General features: G+C 44.1%; 1 protein-coding gene across 3 annotated transcripts; it reads right to left on the bottom strand.

The window, feature by feature from the left end:
• Positions 1 to 1,157: 1,157 nt before the first annotated feature.
• Positions 1,158 to 20,361, bottom strand: fubp3 (far upstream element (FUSE) binding protein 3). 3 transcript variants are annotated; one of them, XM_077011425.1, is made up of 19 exons: positions 20,185 to 20,361; positions 15,824 to 15,935; positions 12,110 to 12,143; positions 11,363 to 11,412; positions 11,081 to 11,152; positions 10,800 to 10,857; positions 9,976 to 10,138; positions 9,632 to 9,730; positions 9,377 to 9,487; positions 9,130 to 9,232; positions 7,529 to 7,629; positions 6,846 to 6,987; positions 4,955 to 5,115; positions 4,171 to 4,244; positions 3,951 to 4,027; positions 3,384 to 3,452; positions 3,048 to 3,119; positions 2,766 to 2,896; positions 1,158 to 2,633 (listed from the first exon to the last, which is right to left on the bottom strand). In XM_077011425.1, the coding sequence occupies exons 1-19, from the start codon at positions 20,281 to 20,283 to the stop codon at positions 2,625 to 2,627; spliced, it is 1,737 nt and encodes a 578-aa protein (XP_076867540.1). In that variant the 5' UTR covers positions 20,284 to 20,361; the 3' UTR covers positions 1,158 to 2,624. The 3 variants fall into 3 exon arrangements, with proteins under 3 accessions (XP_076867540.1, XP_076867541.1, XP_076867543.1); XM_077011426.1 differs by having other exon boundaries at positions 9,383 to 9,487; positions 20,185 to 20,359; XM_077011428.1 differs by lacking the exon at positions 3,048 to 3,119 and having other exon boundaries at positions 20,185 to 20,360.
• Positions 20,362 to 20,768: the final 407 nt, after the last annotated feature.

Raw genomic sequence — 20,768 nt, 5'->3', positions numbered from 1 at the left:
GAAATATTTTCAATGACAATGACTAGAGACGTCTAAAAATGACACACCCTGCAATGCGGAGTCTACGGGGACTTTTCAAACGAAATGGGAAGTGCTCGCCAACATTATACCAGCAGTGATCAGGAAAAAAATGTTATTCTAAATATAACAAAGAAACATCAATTATGCATTTGCACAAAATTATTCGAGACCTATATATAACATACGCACATATATACCTATATATCGTTTACATATACATATATCGTTTATTATATAGCCTATTCGCTCTGCCGGAAGCCTACGATTATAGATGTAGCCCACACAGAGACAAAATAGACAAGTATTTACTTCCGACGGTGAAAGCAGACCAATTTACTTTTAGACAGCTTATACCGATCCTACAAGTGCCAGTTTATCCTAGTGAAGGAACTATAATCCATTATAGTTCCAACACATCCTACATGAATATGCACGTGAAAACAAGTTTTTATTTATTAAGCGATTTAAATGCATACACACACGCTTAATGACAGGATCGCCGTGCGCGAGTGTATGCAGAAGCAAAATATTCTGTCTAATATTACTAGATTATTTACCATCAATCTGGTCAACCATAAACTTTCCCCAAGTAACGAAACTCTTTTGCACATGGACTTTATTTTTGGAAAGCGCGGAATTATCACTGAATTTTAGTGCGACAAGTTCACACTAATTCCGAAGATGCGTTAGTCACACCAACACAGACGCGATTCGTCTTCTCGTCCTCTTTAAAAGACAAACCCACACCTTAAACTAACCTAAACTATGAGAATATGAAATTAAAAGCACGTTATAAGGCGAGTCATTAATTCTCATTAATAAGTGTACTTTTAGCAGATCACACTCGACACGTGCGTGGACATGCTTCACATTGCTGACTACATGAATGAACATACATCTTACTTGCGTCTCATTTATTTCAACTGTTATAAAGTATCATAGAAAATAGTTTTCTGTACACAGCACAAATAATACAAAGCGATGCATTACATGTATAGTCATCTCCCAGGAGTTATGGGAAAGATCTGTAGTGTCCAGTTTGGGGTATATACGGGCCTTCAAGTGAAGATCTAAAACTGGAATGTGTTACAGAAAACCAAAAGAAAAGAACAAAATAAAGAAAAACACAAAAAGTAGTCTTTTGATATTTTTAATACATGGTTACCTGTACACATGAGAAAAAAAAACCACTAAAATTAAACATTTGAAATTATAATATCCCTTTTCATTAAGCAGTGAAGTTAATACTAGATTCAATTTGTAACTAATCATTCATACATATATTAGATCACACAAGTAGAAAGAAAAAAATACTTAAAAAGTTATTAGCATCGGACTGCATGTAAGTCCACAGTGTGTACTGGTGGGGCAATGGGGATGCTGGATGGTACCAAATAAGACAACTTTGATCTTAATACTTAGAATATAAAAATCTACAATTAATACATAAACAGGATCTGGAGGCTTAGCAGTCTTGAATGGTGTAGGTACAGAACATACATAAAAGCCATCATCTCTTTTTGTCCATACATCAAGATGCAACATCAAATTTCAAATTACACATTCACAAACTTTGAAAAAAATTTCAGTATGAAAACAGAACAGAAAAACGGACAGTTTTCCTGTAAAAATGACTCGATAAAGGAAAAAAACTTCTTTGATTTAATTATATATATTTAAATAAAGTATTTAGTCAAGTATCTGAGTGTACATACATAGTTTTACAAGATAGCAAAGGCAATAGTCACAATATGTAAGACCCCCCATTCCCACATCAGATCAAGGTAATAAAAAATTATTTCCAAACGCCTAAAAAAAAAAATATATCTAAGAACTACAAGTTAAACATCTGTCAAAATAAAGAAATCCATCTTTGTTTCAAATATGAAATAAGATATTGCACCTTTTTAAACCAGAGTACAATAAAATGACAATGAAAAACAGAATACAAAACACAAGAGGAATTAAATTAGGAATTGACTGCCATTTGCCAACATCACTCATTTTGTTAAAAAAAAAAAAAAAAAAAAAAAAAAAACCAAAGACAACACATTTTTCCTGTAACAAAACATCACAGTTTATCTCACTGAATTAAAATTGCTTTATGTAAAAGGAAAAAAAGAAAGAAAACATTTTTTCCACACATTCTTAAAACATTTCATGACAAAAACAAAAAAGTATTCAAGACTGCTAAGCCCATAATTACGATTTTTATTGCAACAGAACTAGAAAAAAATAGATTATATTGCGATTGCTGAAATGTTACAATTCCGGGGTCCTTTTGGCGTTTTCACTTGAATTAAAAAGGAAGAATAGAAAACAAAAAAACATCTGTTGTCCGAAAAGGTTCCCAGAAATTGTTCATTCAAATAATGGTGTACACAAGTATTTAGTAACAATTTTATGTTCCTGATTTAGAAATTTCTTTTTTTTTATTTTTTATTTTTTTTAATTGTACAAGTCATTCTACAGCTAGTGTTTCTCACTAAGAAAAAAAGTAAAAGTCTTCAAGGCGTTGCAAATCTAGAAACCTCTGTTACAAAAGGTTTTGTTTGTTTCATCTTCTCAATCATTCAAAAATCTTCAACTAAAGGGAATCCGCTCTAATGATCCTATAAGACAGAAGAATGACAGCAGCTGAAATTTAAAAGTCCTCCGAGATCAACTCTGCTAATAACATTATTTCTGCTTCCCACTCCACTGGCACGTGGATGTTAAATGACGAGAGCGGTGTGTGCGAGTACCTGAAGGCCTGGAGCCTGTGTCTGCTGTGAGCCCTGACCGTAGTAAGCTCCCTGCTGCCTGTAATACTCCACCCACGCAGCACTGTAGTCTGGAGGGGAGCTCTGCTGGGACGCAGGACCTGCAGCCTGGCCTGAGAGAGAGAGACAGAGAGAGAGACAGAGAGAGACAGAGAGAGAATGAGAGAATCAAAAACAGACAGAGCACAAGACACCGGCATGGGAGACTTCATACTAGGATGGAAAAATGTTCCAATGTTTCATTTCAGTGGAAGAAGCGCTTACTCTGTTTCTTATAATAATCCTCCCATGCTTTGCTGTAGTCAGGACCAGTGCTCTGAGCTTGGCTCTGCTGACCTGATCACACAGACGCGCGCGCACACACACGTGTACACACACGCATACGTGCAGGATAACGGCATTAAACTCGAGGACGATTACTAAAAACACCAACATTAAGCTACTCTTAAGTTCTGCTCAAAAGTGCTGTCAGTGTACTAAAAGAAACATCTCCCACAGACTAACCCTGAGCCGAATCAAACCACAGCTTATTTATCCTTATTAATACGTTGGTTTGCCTAAAAGAGAAAGTTGCAGAGCGCCCTCTGGTGGGATACTTGCCAAGCTTTTTATAATACTGCTCCCACGCCTTGGAATAATCCATCTGTCCTGTCTGTGACCCACTGTGCCCTGTAAGCGGAGAAAGACAAAAGGTGAGCAGCCAGTGGTTCAGTGCACAGGTGTAGGCTGGTGGTCCGCCTGCCCTCACATCCCTCTTTGCAGTTCTCACACACACACACACACACACACACACACACACACACTCAGTTGCTCACACCAGACATGTTGTGCCTGGATTAAACCACCCCCCACAGAAAAAAGACACTATCGCCTCTTCCGATTTCAGGACACATCAGATGTTTTACAAGCAGGTGAAACTAGACGTCGATTGACTATAGAAAAACATGAATGAAAATGTAAACAATGACAAAGACGGGTTATACAAAATAGAAGCAGGGACACGGGTCTGTCCATTTTGATTTCGGATTTACTTTAAAACTGGGAAGAAGAAACATGACAAAGGAAAAGATGACCAGGCATCATGTTTGGGAATTGTGGGGACAGGAACCCTAGTAGTAGGAGGGGAGGGGGGGGGGCACGTGGATGGTACAGAGTGGGGGTACTCACCCACATCCTGCTGTGTCTGGGTCTGCCATGTCTGGTATGTGGTGCCCCAACCTCCAGTCATAAAAGTTTGGGGTCCACTGTCGGACAAAGTAAAAAAATAATAAATTCAGCAGATTTCCAAGCGGGTCACAATCACAAAGCTTTGGGCCCCAAGCCAGATGCAAGATCACAAACAAAAAAAACCGATGCAGTTTAGCCAAACAGAAAGGATGCCACTCACTTCTGGTGCGCAGTGGCAGGGCCCTGGGTGAAGGGGCTGAGCCCAAAGCTGCTGCCGCCGCCCATTCCAGAGACCTGAGAGGATGGAGGAGTGAGAACGGGGTGGAGTGAAGGCTCCCTCACCCACCCACCCACCATTACGTCCTGCAGGGTTGACTGATGACGGGGCAGGATAAATGCCCCCGAGCTTCCCCATGGTGCATCGGCACCCCGAAACAAAGGCCAAGGGCCGAGTCAAGACCACCTACCCCATGGACCGGCCTGGCAGGTGATTTATTATAACAAATTTGTATAATCATGAAAATCACAAATGCCCTGACGCCCCCATTCACAGCTGGGCCAGCAATAGGCCATAGATTCAGATGAGTTAACTGGTCACATCAAACCGGCCAATCACTCCCCCTTGGTACTGCTGTCATTTTTGCTCTTCCCTTGAATTCAAGGATCCTTCACTAACACACCCGTTTCCCCAGTGATTGGCCAAAGAACGCCAGCTCAGACCCATTCAGGTCACACACCAACTACTCAACACGGTACATCAACCCAAAACACATTTGTATATTTCTCGCACAGTACAGCACAAGACTTCATTTCTAAAGTTTGAAGTAGAGGGGTATAAACATCCAGCAGCTCACGTCTGCGCTTGTGTGCCACTACATTCATTCAGAATGGCAGCAGCCAAAGACCACAGACCACAAAAAACGAACCCAAAGGAGAAACCGGTGGTTTAGTCGCAATGACACAAACAGGCAATTATCGAGGGTCAGTGAGCCCGTGTCACCTACCCCGATCTTCTCGTCAATCAGCTGCCGAGCCACCTCCATTTGCTGTGGGGTGCCGCGGATGGTGAAGATGCGCACGTTGGGGTCGGTGTTCGGAGGAGGGTTCCTCTGGAGCTCCACGTGGGCCCCGGACTGCTGGTTGATGTTCTTAATGGTCTCACCACCTGATGAGGACAACGACAAAGACACTCTCAGAAGAGTCACTCCTGGACTGCCTGGGAGTTTTACAGTGAGGAAAACTGAGAAGTCTCATCACTTAAAAATGATTAACTGCAAAATACATGGTCCCGTTTCCTGCAGACCACGTCGGGACAGCTGTGCACCACAGAGGATCAGCATGTGACCTTACGTATTAATACAAAGAGCACCGCTCACACAATAGCCAACGGTGGGTTTTGGCACAAAGGCAACGATCCAAGACTGGCCGGTGTTCAGCTGGTCATGGAGGAACTGCGACCTCAGCAGTGGAAACGGGACCAGAAATGAGAGCAGCGCCACCCTTAAGCTGCCTTTCTCCACTCTATGGAGGCATGATGGTGGTGGGGGTGTCCTGGCCCTCCGCTCAGTCACAAGGTCCTTTATAAGCTTACTGTGTGTAGGTGGGGGGCAAGGGGGAGAAGGGATGTCCCCAAAATCAATTACACGTTTGTTCACTTCAGGGTGACACTTGCTTGACCTGGCCTGACCCCTGACTGAAAACACTCCACAACTACCCCTCCACCCCACCCCCGCCCACCGATCACGTGCAGAGTCCTCGTCAGGACCAATGGACTGGACATGAGCCAGCAAGCTATTGTCAAACAAATTGAACTTCTGCAATAATGAAGCCATTATTAGCTCTCCAGGCGCACAGGAGAGGGGCAGAAAAACACCGGGCATTCAGCTGGTGGGCGGGGCCTGGGACTGGCCAGATCCCAGCTCTTTACACGGGACAGGCTTAGTTATACGGAGGCAAAGAGTGGGGGTCTTAAATGGCGTGAGAGAGTGTTGCTGGTGGTCTTAAAAGCTGAGTGAAAAGACGCCCTGGTGAAGCACTTAGCCGGAACAATGAAGGACGTGTTTCAGAGTGGAGAACTTAACACACTGGACATTAAGACATCCTCGCAATAATAGACTAGGAGGGAGGGTAATTTTAAAAACATTTTCATTATGTTTGACAACCAAACAAACACATAATCTGTGAAGGTACACTACCTGGATGCAACATGTTGTATTCGGGAGCATTTAAATAGCCAACAACTGAACTAGAAGCAACATCCAATAAAATAATAAATCCTGATTTTTTATGTTGATTTTCTGCATAACTGATGTCAGTTTACACTGAATACAATAATCCCACTTCACAAATCACCTCCACCAATCCCACTACACAGCCTCACTCACTGGTAAAGATGGCATCCAGGAGCCGGGATAATTTTTAATCTCTAAAAACAAAAGCGGTGGCGTATTAAAAAGGCCGTGAAGGGTTTTCATTTCTCAATGTAACAAAAAGGGTATTGTGTGTACAGCAAGAAGGCTGGTGGTTTTCACGGCCTGAAATAACCTGAACAGCAGTATGCCAACACAAATGACACAGGTTAAGTGGATTAGAAGTTTGACCAAATCTTCAGTTTTGCTGTGAAACAAAAAACACAAAGCATGCTGCTAACAGGAGGACCCATCAAGAAGACTCGCTCAGCCTCATTAACATGCGCCTCTTACCTCAATATTAACGAATGAGGTATGCGTTTTCATACTACATTAGCCAGTGGAATTTGTTTCATTCTTTACAGCTAGGCTTACCTAAAACGCACCGATATGTTTAGTAACTAGAGTGAACCCCATATGTGACGCATGTCGCTAGTCAGTACATAACGGACATAACTGAAAGGATTTGCTAAATTTCCAGCGCTACCTTTGCCGATCACAAGACCACACTTGTCCGCTGGTATCGTGTAGGTCACTTCCTGCACTCCTCCCGGAGCGCCCATGTTCCAGTCGCTGCGACCTCTGCCCCGACCCCGAGCTCCGGCCGCACCTCCGAACCCGTCTCGCTCCTGAGGGGAGAGAGCACAGGCCCAGCACAGCGTCTCAGACACGGCCGCTCACAGCCCTACGCTACTACAGGCTTTACATGACGGCCCATGTGGAGGACTTGCCTAGATATGTAGGGCAACACACTACATTATGTTCGGTTTGAAGAACACAGTGAAGTAAATGTGGTCATGAAAAGGAAAAATTTCTTTTTTAGCCAGAGAAAGCATGGAGATTCTAATAAAATGACATTTTACATCAAACAGCATTTCTAAACAATTCTAAAAATAAAGAAGCAAATTAATAAATAATCATATTGGAACAGATCTAACACCAGATGCAAACCTTCACAATTCCACAAAAACCCCTGCTGGAATTAGCAGAATAAACCCATTATGCTAATAAAGGCACAGTCCTCCAATGGGAACGCGGCTCTAGTGACACCGCTGCTGGGCGGGCGTGACCCCGGTCCTCCCACTCAGCGGGCGGATCTGGCAGGCAGGGTGGGTAACTGCCCCCCCACCCACCAGTGCCTGCTGCTGCCCACCAGGGGGACACACGCACCTGTGCCGTGTGCACCAGCTCGTTGATGAGGTGCACTGCGTGCTGACACCTGTCTGGCTGACCCATCACCTGCGCAATCCGATCTGGACTTATTCCGTCATCTGGGGACACACAGATCAGACAGGGCCCCGTTGGGATACAGTAATAATGCATGCGGTAATAATAGTATACCCTTGCTGCTCATAAAATATCAAAGCTTAATGGCAAATAAAAATTGTAAACACAGTGTAATTTGTCATGAGTGACTAATTTCATCTTTATTTCTACAGAGTAAACCCAGCTAAACATGTAGCCAATAACAGTTAATAGCCAGCACATTTACCTTTAAAGCCAATGGGATTATTCGGTAGGTACCAACAACGCTGACATCAACACTGAGCAGATGTGACGGAACTGAGCGTTTACACTCGGCCTTGTCCCAATGAGTCGGTCACTTCAGCCAACATGGTTCACAGAACTTTTAGGACCCTACTCCTTCGAGTGGCGTGAACTTAGGAAAATTAGACTAAAAGAACTCAAAGGTGTCCAGAGAACCGGGTCACGAGGACGTGGATGTATTATCCAAATTATCTGGTCAATGGACACACCAGTAAGCATGCACTGGAGTGGTGCAGTGGCCCTGCTCCTGAATTACACTTACAACAGGAAGAGTGAGATTCTAGCGGGATGGAATTTTTTATGAAGCAAAACGTTTGCATCACATGGTCACACTCCAATCACAACATGCCAATCAGTCATTATGTATAGAAAAAGTTGACATTGTGATATGCGAATCATTGCCATTAGCAGTTGCTATCAGAAGTGCCTCATTTATCAGCCTGTGTGCTCTTGCTTTTCTAACAGAGTTAATTTCCTTTATCCTCCTGGTGACACTCCCTCGGGGAGTTTACCACCCAGACGATGCGATTGGTTGTGGGATGCATCCTTAAAGGACTGCAGGTATCACGCCCCCCCTGATTTTGGCCAATCAGTAGGAGAATCAGTGGGTTCAGGGCCCCGAAGGGTGGAGGAAGGGTGGAGGAAGAAGAAATGAGCCTAGAACCCCATGTAGACTTAATTGCAGCCTTAAACCCCATTCAGACAGGATTAACAATCATCCATAGAGACAGGCAGAAGCACCTCCAGATGCCAGTCAGGGCCAGTGTAGATACTGCTGCTAAAACGATACGTCAGTAAAAACAGTGCCAGTGGCTAAACACACACACACACACACACACACACACACAGGTCTTTTCTGTTAACATTAACTGTGATATGGTCGTTTTGAGCAGGTTGAGAGAAGTTTGTGAACATGGAGCTAGCTAACAAATTATATTTAATATTTATACTTGTGTGGACTTGGTGTTAGCAACATTAGGAGCTTTTATTCTAAACTAATGTAGCACCGCGTGGACCGCTGGCATGTCTTGGCTGATGTACAGCGTTCAGGGCAAGTGAAAACACGTCGCAGTGCATTTTTTTGCTTAACTAAACCTATACTATGATGCGGTCCAGTAGACACAGATCACACTGGTGCCATTATTGGTGATGGATTTTGTCTAGTGGGTCCAGTTTGGGCCGACAGCTGCGAAACGTCTTGGTGTCCAGTGGGGCACACTGACCTGGCTTAAACTGGATCCTCACGCCAGCATCATTCTGGATCTTCTTGATCATCTCGCCGTTTCTGCCGATGACGATGCCCACCGCAAACCTCGGCACCGCCACCTGCTCAAAAGGAAAAAAAATTATCCAGAGAGTCTACACACATCAACAGAGGCTTGTATTTTTGCTTCTTGTACTTCACTTTGCTTGGTTAAAGATACTGGAACACCGCCGTTTAATGACCGTTTAATGACTGAGTGTACGCACACTCACATCCACACTGCTTCCTCCCAGCCTGGAGCCAAAGTCACCACGGCCAGTCCTGAAGTCTCCCTGGTCCTTCTCCCGAATGATCTCCACTACAAGCTCTCGTGCTTGCTGCAAGATTCACAGCACCACAGACGACCAAGTTAGCCACAAAGACACTCAACAACAAACAAAACCACTAAACCACCAACCAAAATCCTTCTTGTGGTTCAAACTGTCCAAATCCTTTACAGGGAGTAAGGACAGGTACATCACCTGCACTTTGTAGGGGTCTCCAGTGATCCTGAGGGGTTTGTCTGCTCCTGTGGGCATGGGACCATCCTGAATCATGATCATCTTCACCCCTGTTCTCTCCTGGAGTACACACAGCACACATACAGGACAGACCACCGCTGATTAAAGAAGCAGCCTGCATGGAACTCAAACATCTTTGATCCGTAAAAATTCACAATTTTATAAAAAATAATATAAAAAAAAAAAAGGGGGGGAGACAGGAAGATCATGTTTCTGAGAGAGAGTAGCTTTTTTCCACCACACCACAAGTATGCATGTTTGTACACATTGCTGCAGTGGGCTCCGTGTTTGAGAGGCAAGTGCACCTGCAACTGTTTGATGGTGTCTCCTCCCTTGCCAATGACCAGGCCCACTTTGCTGGCTGGGATCAGGATCTCCTGGACGGCGCTGTTGGCGTCCATGTCACTGTGGAAGCCGGGGCCGTTCCGACAGCGGTCCACAATCTGACCAAGTAGCCGTTTGGCCTGCCTGGTGGACAGAAGCAGCAGGTGTATAAGGGGAGGGGTTTTGGGGTTTCTCCACAAACAGCATGTGGCGTACACACACACACGGCGCATCAAACAGCACATTCACACACGGCAAACTTGAACAGGTAGTTTAGCACACATGTAAACATTTCCTTAATATTTACGTAAATACACTACAGATATAGCATTAAATAACCATCCAAATACACTTTAAGTGCATTACAGCATCAAGCCGATTAGTTTCAACCCAATCTAAAAGACTCCAGTGTCAGTCAACCATCTAAGATCGCAAAAACCAGCCAGGTGCAGTGTTTACAAACAAAAACACAAACCAACCAGGTGCAGTGTTTACAAACAAAAACACAAACCAACCAGGTGCAGTGTTTACAAACAAAAACACAAACCAACCAGGCAACCAAATAAAAGTTTACGCCATCTGACTGCATCATGATCACCATAGTAGAAAGAAAAAAATCTGATCAACTGACCAATCCAAAAATCAATCAACATTTCCCTCCACAAAGACAGTAGAAATGTACAGCACTAAAGATGTGCCTCATGATTCTTTTTCCTTCAAGCACACAGATTTAGATTTAGGGGTCTAGTACAGGTCACACAAAGGGCAACATCAGAGATGGTGGGGAGAAACAGGGAGAGCTTACTCAATGTTCTCTGGACTCCCTGTTAGGGCGCAGGGGCGGTCAGCCATACCTCCACTGTCTATAGGGGCAACACAGACAGTTTACCAGCAAATAAATAAATAAATAAAACAGATCGATAAAACAACAACACAAAAGCAAAAATGAAAAGGAAAAAAAACCCTTTCAACAGTGAAACAAAATAAGTTCATATCTTAAAAACGCGGGAGGTTATATGCATGTTTGTGATGTACATAAACACGAGGGTGTTTGTAGGTGTGGGTGCGTGCGTTAAAGCTCCGTACCAGCTGCTATCTGAATCTTGCAGCCGGATTCCAGCTGGATTCTCGTGATCTGCTCACCGCCTCTTCCAATGACTGCAAACACACGATGAAGGTGACAAAATTAACCTAACCATGCACATAAACAAATAGAAAAACCTTCCGTGTTTACACAGCCTGCAATGCTGAATACATTTTTCAGGTTTACATGGCAGAGGAAATTACATTTTTAAAAAGCTATTTCAAATGTAAGGAATTACTTTGCAACACAAAGATAGGTTTCTGCACCAAAAATGTCATACTTACTGAAGCCCACCATCTTGTCAGGCACTTTGAAGTCCTCTGTCACTATAGCCCTGGAGAAAACCGAAGTTCACAATGAACCAGAATTATGATTAAAGAGAACACCGTAACTGCCCTCTGGCAAGTCTAAGAGCTTTTATATTGTACATGGTTATTTTTTGGATAAATGCAAGAAGTGAAATGAACCTATAAACCTCCGCTAGAGGCATCTCTTACTAAGAAAGATACTCTAAGAAAGTTCACATTGTAATTCACTACATTAAAACCAATTTCTCATACACACACCATAACCCTGGTCCATTAGCAAATGATATGCAAATTCCCCCGTTAAAGTCCACGTGACTGGACGAGAAGGCCGGAGCACAGCACACGTGAGAATGTGCTGCTCCGTGCGCACGTGGCCATTTGGAATGGCCCCAACTAGCCTGGTGGGTGATGCGCAAGTGAACGTGAGACACAAGGGGACAGAAACTAACCAAACAACCAAATCAAGTAGCAAAATGCTGCTAATCCCAGAGGTGCCCACTGCCTTGTCATGACACCTTCCCTGAACGTGTCCTTGAAGCTATTCTACAGGGGAAACTGCCCCCTTTTAAAAACACCCAAATTTAGTATTTTATTGAGAAGAGAAAACGAAGACTCTTCACATTAAGATATTTAGATAATATGCATGCTGACATTTGTATGAAGCGTGAATTCAAAATGGGCAACTAGGATTTAAAACACATTTATGATGTGATATGAACTTACCTTGGATGTACCATTCCTCCGAGCTGGGTACCTACTGTGGAAGGGGGGAGAGAGAGAACAAAAAGGGGAAATATGGATAAAAGTTATTTTCAACATTTGTCAGTAAGAAGGATAACTGCACATGGCACAGTGACTACACAAGGCACGAGACTGCCGTTGGACACGTGACTGACTGCTACCACGGGGGAGATCAAAGAGTCTGGGTGCGAGAATGAGAGAACAGATGAGAGGGGAGGATAGACAGACACAGAGAGAGAGAGAGAGAGAGAGAGAGAGAGAGAGAGAGAGAGAGAGAGAGAGAGAGAGAGAGAGAGAGAGAGAGAGAGAGAGAGAGAGAGAGAGAGAGAGAGAGAGAGAGAGAGAGAGAGAGAGAGAGAGAGAGAGAGAGAGAGAGAGAGACTGCCTGGTAGTGATTTTCCGACGGAGCTCGGCTGGCAGTCATTTGCCCGCGTGTGCTACCTCAGGAGTGAGCGTGGCAGGTGGCAGGTGGGCACGTTTACTCTCACGCGCCGTCAGTCACACGGCGCACGTCTGCAGCTCAGGGACAAGCCGTCATACACAGACAGCTCCTTTCACAGAGGCGCTACCGTAACGCCGTCCCTCACAAACGGACCGGCTCGCCGACATGCGCCGAGTGGAATCTCTGGTGGAGCAAGTCCCCAGGAAATTACTTGAATTATGCCATATCCAAGATAAAAAGATTGACTGAGTAAAGTCTAAAGGGTACTTTTTTCAAACTACTTTCAATTGTATTCAAGCACAGCCATGTATATAAAACAAAAACCTCCCCCCCACCAAAAAATAAAAACAATCAATAACCTAATAATCAAGCAGCCCTGTGTTATAAATGCATGAGGAGTGTATTTCAGGAGTGTATTTCAGGAGGCCCTCAAGTGTCCCAGCACCCGCTGATCTTGAATGCGCCTCCTGACAACACAAGCGGCTAGAGGCAACGAAGACTGGAAGTTAATTGGCGATAACCTTGCCTGGTGCAAGCTACTCGCTAACGATCAAATTGCCACCGTACACGTTTGCTCTGCAGAACATTTTCTTTGCACAGTAATTAAGAGCAGCCATCACGGTGTAATTGCAGTGAAGATGCCTGCACCGTGTGTGTGTGTGTGTGTGTGTGTAGGTGCATTATGCGTTCTAGTACATTCGGATTCATCATTTGGTGACCCTTCACATTCTCATACTATAAGAAATACCACCATACATCCTGCATCTTTAATCTTTAAAGTACCAATAAAGTAGCTTTAAAGAAGCATTACACATGTACACTACTGGGGACAATTAACCATTTAAGGATGTTTAATAAGCCATTAGAGACTGCCTAGGAATATCCAGACCTCCAACACGGTGTAGTTCTACTAAACTCCATCAGGCATATTAATTATTTCACTATGCAGGTTAAACAGGTTCATCAGCAAACAGGCTCTAAAATGTTCGGACAAGGCCTACCTGGGGCATGTAAATAGTGGGCCATGGTGCATTACATGAGAATGATTACATGTCCACATTCTATCTAAAAACACAGCTTAAAATATGATTATGGCGTTATGCTTTTAAGTCTGAACACACCAGAACACATCGTCCAATCTAGATAAGATAACTTTCAAGCAACACGGCTTATTTGAATCGTAGAAGTATCCGAGAGTGAGCAAGCGTGTCAACACAAAGTACAAACAACGCCTGTTGACACTAGCCGGCATTGCACAGGTCGTGTCGTGACCCGTGTCTCCCCATGTTAGCGCTTCGTTCCCATCATCCTCCACCAGCCAATCCCACCGAGGTTCCATTTGGTCTTTCTAAAGACTAAAATTAGGGTATCGCTGATCAACGGCCAGGCTAGACAGTGGTAGGTCCATCACTGACATTACCGCCCATGGTCAGACCACTTTCACCTCCGCCGATCGCAGGGCGTTGCTGACGATCGCTCTTTCAGAATGCAGTGGCATAACAGCTGGGTTCTATACCAACATGGAATATGAATTCCCACTGGCTAGAGGCCAGTGCCAAGATCAGCCTTCTGAGGAGTGATTTATTCACTCCGCACTTCTTATTTTGTAGAGAAGGGGAGAAAGCAAGTTTACACAAGCAAATAAATAAATAGATAAATAAAAAATAATTCACAGGCCAGTTCACAGGTTGAGTGAATCAGTTAGGGTTGGTAAGGCAAAGACACCAGCCCAAACAAACACGCTTCATGATCAAAGGGGTCAACGGCCTCTCCAGACAACACTGAGGAGGATTCTCTTCTAACGTCACCCAGGTGAAACGCGTTGGTTGTCCAGATGAACAGTAGTAGCAGGTGATGCAAGCAACACGGCACGATAACGTAGAAATTTGTTTTTACCACACACAGACGATACTAGAGATGCATCATTTTTCTGAGGCTAGCCACAAAGTTATGGGCCCCTCAAAAACGTTCATTTCACATTTATAAATGCATTAAAAAACAACAAGACCCGAGTTCAATGACCTTTACAAAAACTGAACAGACAAAGGAGAGGAAAAGCAACTGTGTGTTTGAATTAATGCTAGAATGACCTAAATTGCAACTATACTACTACGCAGCTTGATTTTACAGTGCTGACACATTCTCTCTAGCAGGTCTAAAATCTATCTATGTTCTATAACTACAGATATTACTCCACACACTTTAAGAGAGTATTTCTGCCCTCAATCAGCAATACTGCCACAGAACTGGGTTATCTTTTGAAACTTTAACAGCATTAAAACATACTTTTGTAGCCCAATCCCCTGACTTGATCAATCCCATCATGCTGTTCTTTTGTACTACCTTGATACTGTATTGTGTTAACTGAAACGACTACTGCTATCTCATGATCATGGAAATTCACTCAAATCACTTAGTTATTGCTGCCTCTCCTTTTACTGAACTCACTCATCCGTGTCTTCATGTTGAGAGATACTGTCCAATAATGTACAGAAGTAACTGCTGCCTTCTACACTGTACTTAAGCCACAGCTTAAGATCTTCCCTACAGTTCAACACTAAACAAAATACTAAAACAAGCTAGTCTAGCTAAGGTTAAGCAAGTCCAAAAACTCCAGCATTAATGAACAGACCATTAAACGTTTGTTCAGTACATCAACATGACGTAGTTGGTAATAAAATGTCCAGTGTTCATGCTGTTGTGTCTGTTCCATGTTCATGTATTATTTTATAAATACACACGAACATGCATATATTTTTATTTTCTCTCTCACACACACACACGTAGTGTCCAAGTTACCACTCGGCTCTGAGGCCGGTGCACACTAACTGTGTCACTTCCTGAAACGTTCACCCATCTGTGCTTCTTGAAGATCTAGGTCCCCCCCCCTTTACCCCCCCAGGGCATTGGAAGAAATGCATCTCTGATTGGGTCCACATGTGTGGGAGAGGTGCGGAAGTCCAGGGCTAACTGCACCCCCACCATGCCCTGTAGCCTGGTGCTTCTTTTACTCTAGACACTGAGGTGTTACACCCCCCTTCCACCTCAACCTCCTGAAGTGAACCTGGTAAGGATGCAGCCCTCTTATGAGTGGCTACCCCCCCCCCCCAGGGGACTACACCCGTGTTGTCCCGGTACAGGCCTGGGTGAAAAGCATTCGGCACACGGCAGTGAGCAGCAGGAGACATACACATACATATATTATATACAAATATATATACACACATTTTTCACCCCCCCATGAGTCATCTTACCTCCTTCATCTAGGGAGCGTTTCTGCCCTCCATACCCATAAAGTGAAGGGTCAACAACAGGAGAAGAGTGGTTCATATGGGGCATCTGGTCTCCACCCATCTTAGCCGCAATCTGAGTTGATCAGGTCAAAAAACACAAGGAGGGACGGATTAGACACACTTGGAGAAGTGGACCAAACTGTCCAAGAGCAGGTGTTCCATGGTAAAGCCCCTGCACCGAGGCAAGCCCAGGTTTCCACAGAGCACGGCTATTGCGTCTGCGCCACAGTGCTTTTCCGGAAGAAAATGGCACCAACAGCAACATAAAACTTTGAGCAGTTTGGCAGTCAGCACATTCTATTTATGAACATCAAATCTCATCTCTCATGAGCAATCTTTTAAACAACCGATTCTCCTGGCATTGTTAGAAAACTAAGACAACTTGAGGGACGCCTGTTTCAGGCCACACGGCAACGATCGTTTGCTCACTTTTCATAAAAATCACACAGCTTCCGCTCTCCAATTAGCTATTCATGAACGCAGATGGCTGGCATTGGAAAGTAAAAGCCCGCACAAAGGAGAGAGCACTTCTCCATTCTTCCCTGGCATTGTCTTTCTCCATTGGAAAGTATAGTCTTTCAGAAAATTACACAAAATTGAGATGTCTGCCTGCCCGCCCGATTGACGTGTACTTGCAAAACGGTGGGGGAAGGTGAGGAGGAGGGAGGGGAAAAAAAAATCAAAATGTAATGTCTCCAATTAGTGCATCCCAATTAGAGGCTTCTATCACCTTTGGGGCGTTAACACTCCGGCATAAAACATACTGGTGCATACATGGGTGGGAGAAGGCGGGGCCAAAAAAAAGGGGGGGGGGGGGGTTCTGACAGTTCTGAAGACGAAGTAGTAGATGGAGAGAAAGTAGAGCGAAAAATAATGGAGGAAATGAGGGAGAACAAGAGCATAGGAGGTAAAAGATGGAGAGGAGAGAGGGAGATAGAACATGCTTGCCTCTCACCCCCCCCCCCCCCCCCCCCCCCCCCCCAGATAAACCCTCTTTCTGTGGAATGCTAGGCTGGAATGCCAACAATGCGAGCACATGGATAAATCAGCCTGCCAGGAAAAGTCTCCAGCTCACTGAAGGGGGGAGGCAAACACTGGCTAGAGGAATTCTGACCCAACAACCGGCCACTTGTTGCCAGTCTCGGGGGCGTCCTCGGACCCAAGTGAGCAAAAAAAAGGAGGGCATTACAGCCATCGATGAGGACAGCGGCCTGGGGTGGGGCGGTTTTTGAGGGGCTGCTCTGTGTAAGAGAACACCACCAGCCCGAGAGCACGCGCACACATTTCAGACCACATGGAGCCCCATAAGCATTTGCGATGCAACAAGTTAGTCAGCTTGTGTTCCTGAGCACACCTCAAGAACAGAGCAGGTGGCACATTTGTGCCAAAGAAACCTAAGGACAGGCTATCATTACAGTGAGGTACAGTGCTGGTACAGTGGGTGCGTTTGCCCACACATGTAGGTACTGACCTGGTTAGGACAGACCAACCAAAATGCTCAAATGCTGATTAGATTACAGGTCTGAATATATTAGGCCTATGTTGGCATAACATATAAAGGCAGATACTTAAGAACTACTGACAAATGAGGCCTTAGGACGGTCTTCATGTATAAGATCTTGTTTACCATACAGACTATAAAATCTGGTTGTGTTCTTGGCTTTGTGCCTAGTTCTATTTTCTTTTGGCAGAGGTGAATATAGAAGGTGTGGACGACAGTGCTGCTCTACTGAACGTGGCCAAGAGCCCCCGGCCTGCAAGCAAGACTTGAGGCAACACTCAAGATACTCAGAAGGGTTGGACAATACATCATATAATGGCCATTGCAATATGGTATTTGTGATGTTGGTATTGCAGGAAGGTGCAATAGACCAACTGGCCTTTTAACAAAGCACATTATATTGTGTGCTTTGAGCATTGTGAACAACCTTCAAACTTGTTTTTAATTCATCACTGCATTTACATGATCCAACAATCACTTTAAAAAATATAAATGCTGGTTGAGCATGAATTGTGCCATAAATAGGGTTCCCTGGCATGTTATAATATACTTCAAGAACATTCCAATCACAGGCCTACCACACTGCACACCGACAGCACAAAGCTGCATTACCACAGCTAGCTGGGGGGGGGGGGGGGGGGGGGGTCTTTTCCTGTATGCAAAGTTAACCACCTGAACTTTTTTAGGTGCTTTGCAAGTAGCATAAATTATTTACAATGAACCAGTTTGTAAATATTAGTTGTCTACCTGCTTGCACTAAATGTAGTCTCAGAAGCATAAAACTACAGATCTGAATGCTGATTTGAGAATGGTACTTCTGAAACAAGTATCAAAAGCTGGTCATATCGACAGAAAAGAACCTTGAGGTTCTTTACAAAGCACTTCCAGTGACTCAAAAATTAACAAAGCTTCTTTATCATGTAGTGAAGCATCTTGAAGACAAAACAGAATGGACAGGAACACCACTTGTGTCTTCCACTAAATGAAAGAATGTGTTTAAAAAGATGCTTTTTGACCCCACTGACTCAAAGCCACAGAGATTTGTCAGTTTTATTTCCTAATGATTTGTGCAATAGGCAATTGAGTTTATTTTTGCACACTGTTACAGCAATTATATAATACTGCTGTGAGAGTAAATGCTGGCAAAAATCAATGAGAAAGATGACAGCCATTTTCTTTAGCCCTCCCAACAAACGTGTGAGTAATATGCAACAGCCTTGGCTCACGACAGGTAGCCAAACAGTAAAAGTTTAACTCTGAGAAATGGCAAGAGAACAACAGAAAAAGAGAGTGACATCAGTGCTCCACTGCACACTTCTGGTTTTTCATGTTATACGAGGACTCATGGAGAGGTAGGTCCAACAGGATGCCTTTCTAATACCCAGCCTTTCTCCAAGTTCATTTACAAGGTGGTAGTGCTCCGAAATGGTGGACAAGTGTAGTTAAAATTAAAATTCAACAAAAAAATACCCAAACGTTAAAATACGCATGGTGGTTGTTGGAACTGTGGTCCTTAAGAATGCCTGAAAGAAAACGGACATTATGAAACTTTAATACATTTTTATCTGGAGAGACGCTAATGCTCATCCACACAGGCATGAATGGTTCTCTGCGTAGTGGCCTCAAATGTACAAACAAGTTGAGAATTTTTCCCCCCTCAAATGAGGGCTAAAATATACACATCTGAGAAAAACCATTTAGGTTTAGAGCTTTTACTTTAATATTAAGACTTTATTACGTGTTGAAACGAAGACGCGGTGTTCAGGTAACGCGTTTTATTTGACATGACAGCGAAATGGCCGTGTCACGTCTTCGCAGTCACTTCAACACTTGGCTCAGCTGACCGTGTGTTAACGTCACTCTAAGGTTTTAACTTAAAAAGCTGGTCGCCTGCTAGCTACGCTGGCTATTAGTGCAGGATCACATTTCACCAAGCCCATATCCTACAGTGGAACATTTTTTGTTGTTTTTTTTAACTAATATGTCACGCTGTTCGCCCAACGCCGAGAGAAAAGCCCGTTTGTCGGCGCGTCTCCCCTCGTGAAGCCTCAGAAACACGTCGGCCAAAAACGTTTCTTCGCCCAAGACAAACTTGTTGACGCGTGTCTAAAACGAGCTTGTGAACTTGTTTACGCGAAGTTCCCTCAACAAAACACCATAAAATCGTACAAACCGCCTCAACACTGGGGTTTTAAGGCAGACAGGTACGACGCCGTTTCCACACAGAAACGATAAAAGATACTCGACCGTTTTTTTTAACGCGTCGACACGTCTCGAGCGCAGCGCGAGCGCCCCGCGAGCGCGAGCTAACTTCGTGCAGTGTTCGCGTGAAATCAGGTGGCTGCAGGGCTTCGCGGAACTAGGCCACACGGCCACTAGCTTTAGCTCGGCTGTTAGCTAGCTCGGGGAGACGCCAGCTAACTGGCTCCTAACTTCTGTGGCACTACAACAGGTTGCCGTTTGTTGCTTGGGTTTCAGTTTTTGAACTAACTCCGTGGGCTGAACAATCGTAAAGTTGTTTGATAACTACGTCAACCGATTTCTGCATCGGGAAAAGCGAGTGCATTTTGTTCTTGGGTTTATTTTTGGGCGTCTTGTGGCCCGCGTTGCCTTAATCTGCACGCACTGCCATGTAAGTCTTAACACTTGGACCTTGTGGGTAGCCTGCTCGCTAGCGTCGTGTGTGCACAGGAGTGGGTTTGCTGCTAGCGAGTGGGGCTGGGGTTACGCTGTTTAAAAAGTACATTCCTCCAGCACTCCGAAAGGACTTCCTCGCATAACATCTGCATTCTACAGTATTTCACTGTTTTAAGGGCATTACCTGTCGAGCCCGGTGTAAAGCGTCGGCGAAGCCGTCTGGTTTCATTCCAGGCTGAGCCACCGAGGCCTGTCCCTGCACCAGCTCCGCCATCATCATCATCCCTACCACGGCAGCTCGCGGCAACACATAAAAAATAGCGAAGCGCGAGCCGATCAGGAAGCACGCGCCGACCCAGGAACCGGAAACGCGCCACGCTGCTAGGAAACACCGCGAGAGGGGATTTCCCCGCTGTGTTTTAGAGCGGTCTACGTCCACCAGAGATAGTGAAGTCAGGAGGTTATTTTGTTTGTGAAATAGATAGATGGAGTAATAATAAAAAATAAACAAATAATAAAAAATTAAAACACATATAATTTAATAATTATTATTATTATAACTACAATAATAATAATAATAATAACTGAAAACCTCCAACTAATAAGATACCATCTATATTTTATATCTATTTTGCTTTAGAATAAAGGTACATAGTACCACCCACTAACTCAAGTACATGTTAATGTTTTAGTCAATAATTCAATCTAAATTGTAGTGACAACATAACGATGTCACTTAGGTTTTTGATCTATCGTCTCGGTTATTTC

Source organism: Brachyhypopomus gauderio, chromosome 7 (genome assembly GCF_052324685.1).
Source record: "Brachyhypopomus gauderio isolate BG-103 chromosome 7, BGAUD_0.2, whole genome shotgun sequence".
In the NCBI taxonomy this organism is placed as follows: Eukaryota; Metazoa; Chordata; class Actinopteri; order Gymnotiformes; family Hypopomidae; genus Brachyhypopomus; species Brachyhypopomus gauderio.
Note: the sequence above shows the minus strand (reverse complement) of the source record. Positions and strands in the feature narration are given on the sequence as shown.